This window comes from Stenella coeruleoalba, assembly GCF_951394435.1.
Source record: "Stenella coeruleoalba genome assembly, chromosome: 11".
In the NCBI taxonomy this organism is placed as follows: Eukaryota; Metazoa; Chordata; class Mammalia; order Artiodactyla; family Delphinidae; genus Stenella; species Stenella coeruleoalba.
This window is the reverse complement of record NC_137157.1, coordinates 14,429,718-14,442,172: the sequence shown is the minus strand read 5'-3', so window position 1 is coordinate 14,442,172 and position 12,455 is coordinate 14,429,718. Positions and strand designations below refer to the sequence as shown.

Genomic DNA, 12,455 nt, shown 5'->3' with positions numbered 1-12,455 from the left:
TGAGAGTAGCTGACTTTACAAGTAGTTGGGTTAGAAATGAAATGTATTAATCCCAAGTCTAGGCATGTGCCCAGGTAGTGACTCTTAAATTTTGTCTTTTAAAAGTTTAAAATTGAGGTCACCACTTAAAACATGAAAGCAGGAGTGAGATGTAGATTTTGTTTGTGTTCCCTTTTAAATCATTTCAAAGTTCCAGGCAACTTGACCTTTCTGGGCCTGTGTTCCCTTTCCTCCCTTCTCTGGCCCCTTCGTTTCACATACAACAGATGTCAGAGGGGGTCCTTGTGTGTTTCCTGGCCTGCTCAAGCAGAAATCCAGTGCCTACAAGGTGAGGAGAGCTAGGACGCTGCCAGGCCCCTCCTCCCCTTTGCCAGGAGCCCCAGGACAGGACATCCCTAGGACAGTCTTGCCTGGGGGACCCCAGCACACAGGCAGGGACTGAGAAACAAGAGTCTCTGTGCAGAAAGAAGTTTTAATATCCTCTGGGTTTTAATAGCTTTCTCTGAGATGGAAACTTGGGTTGAAATGATTTGCAGCTCTCCAGATTTTTCTGACTGTGTGTGTACTTGGGTTTATTTTTAGCTGCAGGGGTTCATTTCTCGCCAAAAAACCTGCTTAAATAAAACCAAAATTAATATTTTTACTTAATGGAAAGAGTTAGTCAGGACAGGCTTTGAACTGGAGACTCCCTATCTTGATTGGGAGTGCATCTTAAGGGTCTGACTGTGGCTTTGACATCAAAAAAAAGGGCCTTTGAAACTGACCAGAGGAGGATGCAGGAAGAGCCTACTTGTGAGACTTCTCTGAGGAGCATTCTTCCTCACACAGGCTGCCCCCCACCCCCAGCCCGCACCCCTCAAGTTTTCTAGGGCCATCTTCCTGGAAAGGCGGGATTCTGCTCACTCCCAGCTGTTTTCCTTAGGCTCTCCCCAAGTCTGGTCCAGGTTTCTGCTTCCTCTGGATTCAGATAAAGCATACTGAGTCTCTTCTCCAGAATGGGCTAAGACCCACATCAGCTGCCATCTCCAGGGAGCCCCCGACACCCTTCCCTGGGACAGGCTTCACCCCTCTTTGTGGCATACCAGCTGTGTCTGCCAGACTCCAACGCCATTCACCTGTTTCCTTTCCTGTCTTTTGTAACTCTGGCCCCGAGTTCCTTCAGGGCCTCATTTATCTCCAGGTTCCTGTGAGTCTAGCACAATACTCAGTAAACGATCATTGGACAGATGCTCATCTGACCCTAAGAACTGGGACCTGCCATTATCCCCTTTCTGATGGAATAAGGCTCAGAAAGACATGGTCATTTGCCAGAACTTGCTCAGAGGACTTATTTATCTATTTTTTTAAAATTGCCCTCCATGTGGGTGGCAATTTTAGCTTCACGTATTCATCAAATACATGGAGCCTGTCTCTTCTGGTTGCTTGGGCTACAGCAGTTACGGAACAAAGACCCTGCCCGCTCATGAGGCTTCCATTCTAGTGGGGGGAGATAATCAATGAACAAACAAGGTCTGTATAGTATGGCAGATGGTGGCTGGTGCTTTGAGCTTTGAGCACAGTAAGGCTGGCCAGCAGATACAGGGAGTGCTTGGGGGAGGGATGCTGGGGGATCAGGGGAGGCACCCTGACCAGCTGATATTTGAAACCAGGTGAGGGAGGGAGCCCTGTGGCTACAGAAGAAAGAGTGTTCCAGCAGGAGCAGTTGCAAAGGCAAAGGCCCAGAGAGGATGGGTTGTTTGGGGTGAAGAAAAAGTAGGAAGGAGATGGGGTGCTGGTGTGGAACGAGTTGCCATTTCCCGAGATGGGGCCGATGGGAGGCCTAGGTGTGGATGAGGGCCGTTATTAGGAGCTTGGTTTTAGATCGGTTGAATCTGAGATCTCTTATTAGACTTCTAGGTATAGATGTAGACTAAATGTAGACTGTTGGATATATGAGTCAAAGGTCATGGGAGTTCTGGGTTGGAGGTTGCAAAAATGTGGGAGCTGTCAGTTGTACAGATGGTATGAACGTCACATGCTGGATATGAATAAGAGGAGGACAAAGAACCCACTGCTGACTGGACTGAGCACCATGGAGGTCATGGGTGACCTTGACGAGAGCTGCTTTGGTAGAGTGGAGGAGGGGCATTAGGTCATCATAAGAACCTTTTGAGCTTGGTAATCATCACACCAATTTATAGGCTGGGATGGGAAGTGACTTGCCCAAGGTCACATAGTGACAGGGCAGTGACTTCATTCAGGTCCCATGTGCTGCATGCATGTTCATTTCAGTGTATCATGGCCACTTCCACAGGGGTTTTCTTGATCTGACCTTTGAGCTTCTGAGTTTTTCTAGAGGGGCTTTTGGGGTTTGGGGTGGTGATAACGAAATGGGCTGGCAACCAGAAAGATTCAGTTAGGGCAGGCCCCTCAGGCCTCTGCCCCCCACCCTTAATTCCTAAGGCCCTTTTCTCAAACATGGACATCATCAAAGTGTCATCAAAGTGCCCAGAGAGGCAGCAGATAACTGAGGAGGAGCTCGAAAAGGCCCTGGAGGTGGATACTAAAGATCTCAGCAAATGAAGAAATGCTGAATCGCAAGAATCTTTTGGGTCCCCGGTTGTCTTCCTCTGATTAGTGCATTTGAGAATCTACAAGTACTCACCATCAGCAACACGGTAGTATATTATCTGTTTAGCTTCAGGGTTACAAAGTGCCTTTTTACATGTGCACTGTCTCATCTAATTAATCATTCTGATTAACCTCAGACTCATAGTGTTGTGAGAAACCTCATGGATCATCAGGTTTTGTGGTTTCTAAGTTGTTTTCCTTCCACAAAAACCTTGCTAGGGAGCACAGGATGCTAAACAGATGATAGATACTCTGTTACACTGCTAATAGTGATTACTTGTGGATTCCTACTACTAATCAGAGGACATGTGTGAGTGATTGGAAAGGAAAGTGGGTAGTCAAGGAGATGTGGAGGTCAGTGGGGGATTATAAGGGGGCCCTCCCTCCTAGGGACAGTCCTCCTCTCTGATGCTTAGTAGCGCTAACAGTGGGGGTGGGGAGGTGCAGAAAGATTATGAACTCTTGCAATCAGTACAAATCTCATGGAAAGGTTTTGAGGCAGTCTGCTTTCTTGGGGGACACCAATTTCCTTTTTCCCTCTGGGATGCAAAACTGCCCTCAGGGTATCTGATCTTCTGTTCCATAGGTGGAAAATGGGGACAATAAAAGCCACCTCATAGGGTTGCCATGAGGACAGAGTGAGATAACGTGTACACATTGCTTGGCACATCAGCGGGGTTCAATGCATGGTAGTTGTTACCAATGCGTTCTAGTTCCTCCCCTCTTCCCTAGACTTACTGATGTGATGCAATGAAAGGCAAGGAGCTGAGGGTGAATTAGTGGGTGAGCAGCTGGAGAAGCAAGAGAGCCTGGCTCTGCCCTCCTTGCAGAGGCTAAAATGCAGGCTGTCCACAGTGCACAGGAAGTGAGATTTGCTTAGTGGCTGAGCCAGGTGGGCTGGGGGATCTCCTTTACTGTGAGTACGCTGGCCTCAGAAAGGAACTTTCCTTTGCCATCCTGTGAGGATGACAACTGGGAAATAAACATCAGGTGACCATTAGACAAGCTGGATTGCAGACATCCCTCCTTCCTGATTTCTCGAGTGCTTCCATGGGAGTGGGCATCATTTTAACACTCCCAGACCCCTCTCTTCCTTAAGTCCAGGCCTGAAAGACAGGTGAGCCCAGAGTCTAGGCTTTTGTGCCTACCTAGGTCCTGCCTGCTGCCGTCAGAACAGTACCTTCTCTGGGGTTGACACTAACACTGATTTCTGCTTTTGGAGAAATTCATTCTGTCTACTGGCCAGGTGTACCTTAGTTATCCTCACTGTTCTTCTAAAGACCATACCTTAAGCCAGCAAAATCATTCTACAGGGCCTCTGAGAGACAGGTATGGGGCAATGTGTGTGTGTGGCTGGGGGAGAGGTAGTATCTCACCCACTAGATGGCTGAATCAACTGCTACATCATGGAGAGGATCTGTACTGCTCTTGACAGGATGCTAAGATGGGCAGAATCTGGAGTCTTCAGTTGGTGTACATTAATCCAGTTAAGGGATCCTTGCTCCCAAACCTAGCCAAACTCAGCCTTCCAGCCCACTGGTAGGAAAGTCCAACAATCAGTTTGGAGTAGAAAGGTCTGGATTTGATTGAAGCTAGTTGGATGGGAGGTGGAAGGAGAGGGTGAGCGGCAGGGGCCAGCTCATGGGTGTTTTATCCCTCTTTGAATATTCTGATGAACAGCAGCTGTGCAATTTCTGGACACACCAGTAAGCTGCACTGGAAGCAGAATCCTGTTGGCATCAAAATTGGTTTTTGTTCACAACTTCTGCTGCTTGTGGTCTACACTACCATGGACGGGTGGGGGCAGGCAGCACACAATTATTTCTGGAAGGGATGTGCCTTGTTTTTGCAAGCTCTTATTATTCCTCCCCCAATAAAAAAAAATTATTGAAAGGAAGGAAAGATAATTCTATCGATCTATACATTTGTACCTGGATCCTAAGGTGTATGATGTATTTAAGAGGGCCCCACACACATTTATGTACCTATGTGCCAATAATATAAGTATACATAGCCTCGCCAGTTTCTCCTTACATGCTTTTACATTAAAATATTTCTTTTGACCTCCACACTCAGAAGCCCAGGAGCATAAAAGGCTCCAAGACTGAGATTCAGGCTACACCTCACCCCCACTTCTCTGACTGGTGCTAGCCATGAACTTTTAAACTTTGCCTTCCCGCTAGACTGTACGAGGTGGGAAATGGGACTTCTATGTCTTGTCGTCACCTCCAGCAGTACCCAACCCATTTTCCCAGACGCCAACCCAGTTCACGCCCACGTAGGTTTACCTGCTGGAGGACACTAGGGAGACAGCGTGGGCGCCGCTCCACAGCATGGAGGAGAATAAAGAAAACCTGTGTCCAGCTAAGCCCGTCTGTAAAGTGGGCTTCCAGCCACATCAAGATGGTGGGAACGGCCAGACGTGCTGCCAGCTCCAAGTTTGGAACCATTTTCTGTTGTTGCTGAACCGTGACCTCCCTGCACCTCCCCTGTTCACTCTGGTCCCTGGGCCAGCCAACGCCTTGGGGGCACCCTGATTGCCAAACAGGAAAGTAAAAAATAGCACACATTTGAATTGCAGAGGAAAAACTGAAGCAAATAAAGACATTAATTCACAGACCAAATAGGCGGATTTGGGGTTGGCCAGCGATTTTACTTTGGAAGGACTTTGCGAATCTATGTGGGAGAGCAGAATGTTATTTAATTTTAGTTCAGTTTAATGCAGTTTTGTTTTTGTAAGGAGAACGCTGGTGTGGCCTCTGCACTGGGTCATCTCTGCTTCAGTCTTTCTGGACCATGACCATGGGATCTTGTTTGGTACTGGCAGGTCACTCTTGGGCTACTATGGATGATGAGATGGGACAGGTACCTATGATGGAGTGGGTGCTCCAGGCCTAAATAACACCTTTAAGTTTGTTTTGACAAGTTAATGTGTGCTCCCCCACCTCTCCCTGAAATTTTACAAGACCAGAGTATTTTGATCAGCTTACCTTTCTCCTCATCCTAAGCAGAACCCCCAGGTTTTAGCTTATAGTGCATGTTAGAAGCCTAAAGATACTCTGTATGGACACACATAACAAAAGTCATGGTAGTGGTGGTAATGCTAATAACAGTGACAGCAAACACATAGGGTTTGGGATGGGCCACACACTGTCCTCAGTGTTTGTGCTACTTAACCCTCACAGCAACTTTATGAGATACTGTCATAGATTAGGAAACAAAGGCACAGAGGGGCTTAGTAACTTTCCTAAGGTCACACAGCACCAGTGCTGGGATTCAAACCCAGGCAGTCAGGCTCCAGGGACCTGGCTCTTCAATGCTATGTCATGTTGCTGCTCTACTAGTAATAAGTATATCACTTATAAGCCACGTGATGGGCACTGGGCCAAGACAATCAGAGATATTTAGGAGGAAGGAGCTCTGGGGACACAGGGGTTTGCCTGAGGCTGCATGGTAATTAATGGTGGAACTCAAACTCAAATGTGGCTTCCTGATTACAAAAACTTACTCTCTTTTCCCTGAACTATTCTCAGATGAAAAGGTTCCAAGCTCAGACCATTTCGGGGTAAGGAAGGAATTGACTCACTGTGCATGCGGAAGCTTCCAGAAGTACCCAGCTTTATAGGCCAGGTCTGCTTATGACATGTTATGTCTAAATGAAGTCAAGCCATTTTTGAGCCAGGAAAGGGTAGACGTTGCTATTTAAAGGAATCCCTTTTGCTTTTTTTCCTCCCAAGGCAAAGACTCACTCCTTCTTTTACCTTCTGTATTAATGAAGAAGCAGAAGATGGAGCCAAATCAATTCAGGAAGAATCAATAGGAAAGTCCTGGCAGACATGCCTTCTGCCCAACAGTTAAGCTGTTACAACCTGCCTGTGGGAGTTAATGTAGAGGAAATAGTCCCTGGGGCCTCTGGGAGGATGGCTCCCTGCCAAGGATGCTGTTTCAAAGTCAGACACAGAGGTGGGGGCAGAATCTTTAGGGAACTTGGCCTGGGATCTTGCCAAGCTCTCGTTTTTACAGCAGACTTGGAAACAGCCACTTGCCTCTTCCCAAATTGAGCTGCCTCTGCTGAATTGCTAACTTTGCCACTGGGCTCCGTGTTTTGCCATCCCTGGCAAGTAAGGTTTGGAGGGGCCATTGATTCATCTGGATCCTGACTTCAAGTCTGACTGGGAGAATAGGCTCCAAGCTCATCTGGGAAGAAACAGGATAGGATTCAGCTGGGGTAGGGGAGTTGGTTCCTAGTAAGGAAACCTTTAAGAGATTAGAGACAAGGAAATTGAGAAACATGGTGGGACAACCAAAACGGGGAAGGATAACGGAGCTACCAGAATAGGCAGGTAGGGGTGTGTGTGTGTAGGGGTGTGTGTGTGTGTGTAAAGGGTAAGCTGTTTAACAAACATTTATTGAGCACCTGCTCTTTTTTGGGCTAAGTGCAATGTGAGGTAAGAAAGATCCTAGAGCTGGAAGAGTTCAATTTGTGATTCAAACACGGCTGCTATAAATGCAAAATCCACTCCATTCTGGTCAAAGTCCTAGCATGAGAGCATCCAGCCCCCTTTGATGGAGACACTCTCTGCCCCCATGACAGCACCGCCTCAATCCCCGACTTTGTTGCTAGTTCTTGTTATTAGATGACTTGTTCTTTGGCTGAGCCAATGAACGCAACTTCTTTGCAGTTTCTGAGTTCTGTCTTCAATATCTGTCCACTTGCTGGTTTGACAAATATTTGAAGATAGCTTCTTCACATACAATAGAAAAAGAAGCCTCTTATAATCTCCAGGTCAATCCCTCTCTTCTCTGTGTTCTTACTGCATGTAGTAAATGCCTTTCTTCCAGCCTTTGTCACACTGGGTCTGTCTAATTATTTTTGTATACATAGTCGACTAATATTTACTGAGCAACTCCCTTCTACCAGATGTTGTAGTAAGAAATTTCATAAGGTTTTTTGCTTAATCCTCATTCCAATTCCCTGACATAGGTAGTACATCCTCTTTACAGATAAGAAAATTGAGGCTCAAAATGAGGAAATGGTTTCACTTCTCTGTCAGTTTCCTCATCTGTGTAATGTGGATGCTAATACTGACCTTGTAAGGCAGTTGTGAGGAGTAAATAAGTAAAATGTACTCTTGCATATAGTAGGTGTGCGATAAATGGGAGCTATTTTTTCCAGTAACAATCCTTCCATGGGTCAGCCCATCCCATTTTTATCAATGATGATGATAATAATGATGATATTAATAACATTAATATACACTCTGTCCAAGACATAGTGCTGAGAGTTTTTCACACGCATTATCTTGCCCAATTCCTTCAATTCAGGTAACTGGTAACATTATTATCCTGTTCTGTAGAAGAGGAAATTGGAGGCCAGAAACAAAGTTACTTGCCCATAGTCATAATAGCCATAAAGAACAGGGCTGGGATTGGAAGAGTCTGGTTGGCTCCTAAGCCTCTGCTCCCAACTGCTTCTTCCTCTACCACATCCTTATTGAGCTGCTCTCTACTGCATCCCTTGCCATCTAAGTGCTGGGGACCAAGGGCCCCATCAGAGTGCCAACTGGGGCATGGAGGTCAAACTGGGGTACATCACAACCCTGTGGGTGTATTAGGATGCATGCAAAGGAAGACCCAAATGAGGTAGATCTCAGAAAGCGGTCCTGGTAGAAAGAGAATAGGTCTGGGAGACCATGGGATTGTCAGAGGTGCGATGGAATGAGGGCAGGAGGCTCTAACAGAAGTAGATTTTGGATTATGGTGAAACCACAGAGTCACTCCTCCAGGGGTGAGTACAGCCTTAGAAATTTCCAGACTGCAACTATGAGCGTTTAGGGAAATTAACTCCAAAGATGTCTGTCTTCTCTTTCTCTTCCACTCCTCCCTGCCCACCCCCATCCCAGTGTCTCTTACCTGAATGCTTGCTCTTATAAACACAATCATCTATTCTAGTTGCTTCAGAATTACAAAGAAAACAATTCCAGACATACTGGGAGCTGGATGCCTACCCTGAGATGTGGTCCCTAAAGTGGTTCAGGCCTCCCTAACTTCCCTGTCTCTGTCTTGCCTTCTTCTACAGTGATCCGGGCCAAGGTGGTGGGGAAGAAGCTGGTGAAGGAGGGGCCCTTTGGCACACTGGTCTACACCATCAAGCAGATGAAGGTGAGTGACAGCAGCCTGATCCCAGGATTCAGGAGGGTTTGGGTTTTTTTTGTCAGAGTCTTGGCCAATGGAGGCAAGTGGGGTTGGACTTAGGGTGTGTGTTTGCTCAGTGTCTGAGCCCCAGTCCTAGCCCCTCCACCTGGCTGGAGAGGGCATAGATGAGGCAGCAGAAAGGGACAGGTGGTGGTGGTGGTGCTGGCTGCTTCATCCCAGAGCCAGGGCCAGTGGAGTCCCTCAGAGGCAGCTGTTAAGAAGCTGCGCTCTGGAACCAGACAGCAGAAAGCCCTGTTACCTAGTAACTATGAGACACTGGCCAAGTCACTGCCCCTCTCTGGACCTCAGTCTTCCCATCTGTAAAATGGGGGGAGGGATGTTGACTAGATCGTCTCTACAGGCTCTTCCGAGGTCTGACGTTTTAGGATTCAACAATGCCTGCTGGTTTTATGCAGTCACTGAGGTTACAACTTAGGTTTAACCTCTCAAAACTTTACATTAAACTTGTGCTGATCACAGGAACCTCAAGCCAAAGTAGGAACTTCACCCTCTCTCCCTATTTTCCCGGCTTTAATTGTCTTCTTGCATCCCATTAGTTAGCATCGTTTACAAAGCATGTTCACATAACTGAGCATATTTGTGAGGATGTTAACATTATGAAGCACATTCAGGAAGTATGCCCTAAGAAAAAGCACATCCGATTCAAAACCTAGGGAGCCTGCCTCCTAGTCTCAGCTCCATTCCTTCCCTTGGCTCACTGGCCTTAGAACTGTCCCTTTTCCTGGGCTCAGTTTTGCCATATGTCAACAGTGTGAGGTTGGGCTGGGTACCCCTAAGAGCCCTCCTGGTTCAGGCATTTCAGGATTCTAAGTGCCCTGGGACACGGGCTGTGTTACTTCTAAGCAGGAGCTGGTTTGGGTGCCTCAGCACAGAGGACTGGGGCTCGACCCTGAACAACTTGGCAGCTGGTCCACCACTCCACCTTTGTAAGCACCTCCCTACATGCAGCACTCTGTGCCAGGAGCTGTGGAGGCCACAAGGAAGATGCGGTTCCTATGTTTAGGAACTATAGTCAGGCGGGAGAGAAGACACATGTGCAGGACTAATCAGGAGTCCGAGATGGGGTGTGCCCAGGTCCCAGGGGACTGCTAGCCCTTGTACTCAGTGCTCACATTTGCATTCCCAGCAATTAGGGTGGGACCGGCAGGCAACAGGGACTTGGTAAATGCTTGTCCATCTAATGAGGGGACGAGTGTGAGACGCGCTGGCCTGAAACTCCCGAGGAGACAATTTATGGGTAGAATTGAGAGGGGGAGTGACAAAGCCCCTGGGTTGTAACCAACCATCTCAGAGGCAGACCTCCAGGCCTCATAATTCCTGCATCCTGAGGCCTGAGGTTAGATGTACCAAGTTTGTGGAACCTGTTGCTTTGGATTCAATTTTGGAAACATCCACAGCATTCTGGTTATGTAATGTCCAGAGTCAGCCCTGGCCAGCTGCCCTTGGCTGCCCAAGCTTGGTCATGGGACCAGCTTATGTCTTCAGATGGCCATGGGGAGGGAAGAGTGGGTGGAGAGGGGACCAACAAGAGCAATAACAACCCAAAAAACCCACTGTGCAACCCCTGGAAGCTGGCAAGCAAATGCAAAAGCAGATTAGACAAAAGCAGAGGTTCAGGAGATGCATTCCCTGCCTGCTCTGGAATAATCCTTCACATTGTGAGACGCACTATGGTCAGCAGAGAGCTGGGAGGGGAAGAGGCTGGGAGCAGTGGTTCCTAAGTTTGCCTAGCTTCTCTCCTTCCTTCAAGGCCTGGATGCCAGGGTGACCAGAGGCCCTTGCTGTGGGCAGAATGTCCCATTCCCCCCTCACTGGGAACAGCCTCTAAGCAGTGTTTAGAGGCCAAATAACATTTGCTCACCCATCCACTTCAGAGCACACACACCCACTCCCAGGACACGGGTCTTTTGTTGTCCATTCACCATCTTTCACCCAGGTCCATGGATCAGAGTGCTGGACGTTAGAAAATAAATTCCCTTGATTTACTTGTGACAGAGGCTCAAAGGGAAATGAGTTGTCCAGAATCACACATTTAATTAAAGCTAGATCTGGTTCCCAAGCTGAGGTGTCAGGGTTCCTTCCCAATCCTGTATGCTCTTTACAGTGACTCCCAAAATATCCATCTTACTTTGATCATCAACCACTATCTAGTACGTTTTATTAACTCTGCCCTGCTACCAGCCCAATATTAGATAACCTATAGAACTGGTCATTGCCCTTCTATCCAAACAGCCCCTGGATTCTGCTGGTCTCCAGGTACCAGTCTGCTAATCCAAGAAGGTACAAGACATAGGAGTAGGAGTAGGCCATTCAGTCACCCTCCCTCCCTCCCTCATGTCCTTTCTTCTCTCCCTCCTCCCCACGCTCTCAGTGATTCTGTGCTTTGCACTGTGCTTTTTTGAGCTGAGGATGCAAAGATATATATATATTTTTTTGGCGGTACACGGGCCTCTCACTATTGTGGCCTCTCCTGCTGCGGAGCACAGGCTCCGGACGCGCAGGCTCAGTGGCCATGGCTCACAGGCCCAGCCGCTCCGCGGCATGTGGGATCCTCCCGGACCGGGGCACGAACCCGTGTCCCCTGCATCGGCAGGCGGACTCTCAACCACTGCAGCACCAGGGAAGCCCCAAAGATAATTGTTATAATGATGGGGGAACAATTCTCACCACAACCCTGTGAAATAGATACACATTATCCTTTATTTTACAGGTGATATTTGGAAAGGCTAAACAACCGTCAAGATTGTACAGTCAGAAAGTAGTAAACTAGAGCGAAATTAGCATTTTTGCCTACAGGGAGATTACAGAGCAGTGGAGCAGCAGGCTGATTCATCATTCCCACCCACTTTGGGGGCTCCCCCCACCCCATTTGTATCTAGTTCCCCTAGGGAACAAAAGGAGGTTAACTTGGGTTTGTGGATTTGTCATCCAGCAGTGTAGCTCTTGACTTGCAAAGGGTGTATGGAAAAATATCTTTGTAGGAGGGAAGGGGGAGAGGCCAGAGAGGGGAGTCTGCAGGAGTTTTGGCACTGGTCCCTGGGCGCTTTGTTCTAGCGGATTAGAGTCTACCCCAGAGAGTCAGCCGGGGAAAGCAAGGACTCCCTTAGAGCAGGACTAAAGGAACGGGGAAAACGTGAGAATTTGAGCTGCTCTGTCTGACCTCTCTTCTCTCTCAGAGTTCCCACCCCCTCCCCCCAAAACCTCTCACCAGATGAAAGGCAGGCAGACCCTCTCCCATATGCTAATTCCAGGGCCTCTGGTCCTCCTCTCAGGCATCTCTTGAGTGTGCAGTGACCCACAGGTGTGTTTGGGGGCAGGGGAAGGGTGTTAGAATGTTGAGGGAGCTTATTGCAAACCCAAACATGGAGATTCGCTGGGGCTGAGGTGCTGGGCTGTGGTACAAAGGTGGAAGTTTCCAGAATTGGATGTTCTAATCTTTGGGGATCTTATCTCTTATCAGGACCATGAGAAAGCATCTGCTTTGCCTGTAGCTTTAGTTTATGCCATGGAGACATGCTCTCAGGCTGGCTGCAGGGGACAGCACGTGGGGGACATTATGTCCCAGCTGGTCTTGGGAAAGGCCCATGGGGAGGCCCGCTGGTCATGTGCTGTGCATGTCCTGACTCTGG

The 12,455-nt window shown here is 48.0% G+C and overlaps 2 protein-coding genes across 4 annotated transcripts in view; one reads left to right on the top strand and one right to left on the bottom strand.

Annotated features, from left to right (window-relative positions):
* SYN3 (synapsin III) overlaps positions 1-12,455 on the bottom strand; it is a 428,731-nt gene that overhangs the window by 276,512 nt on the left and 139,764 nt on the right. The gene's annotated exons all lie outside the window — the stretch shown is intronic.
* Positions 1-12,455, top strand: part of TIMP3 (TIMP metallopeptidase inhibitor 3) — a 57,178-nt gene that overhangs the window by 35,468 nt on the left and 9,255 nt on the right. The window contains exon 2 of the mRNA XM_079935836.1: positions 8,690-8,772. Within this exon, the coding sequence (XP_079791962.1) occupies positions 8,690-8,772 (83 nt within the window). The remainder of the gene's footprint in view (positions 1-8,689; positions 8,773-12,455) is intronic.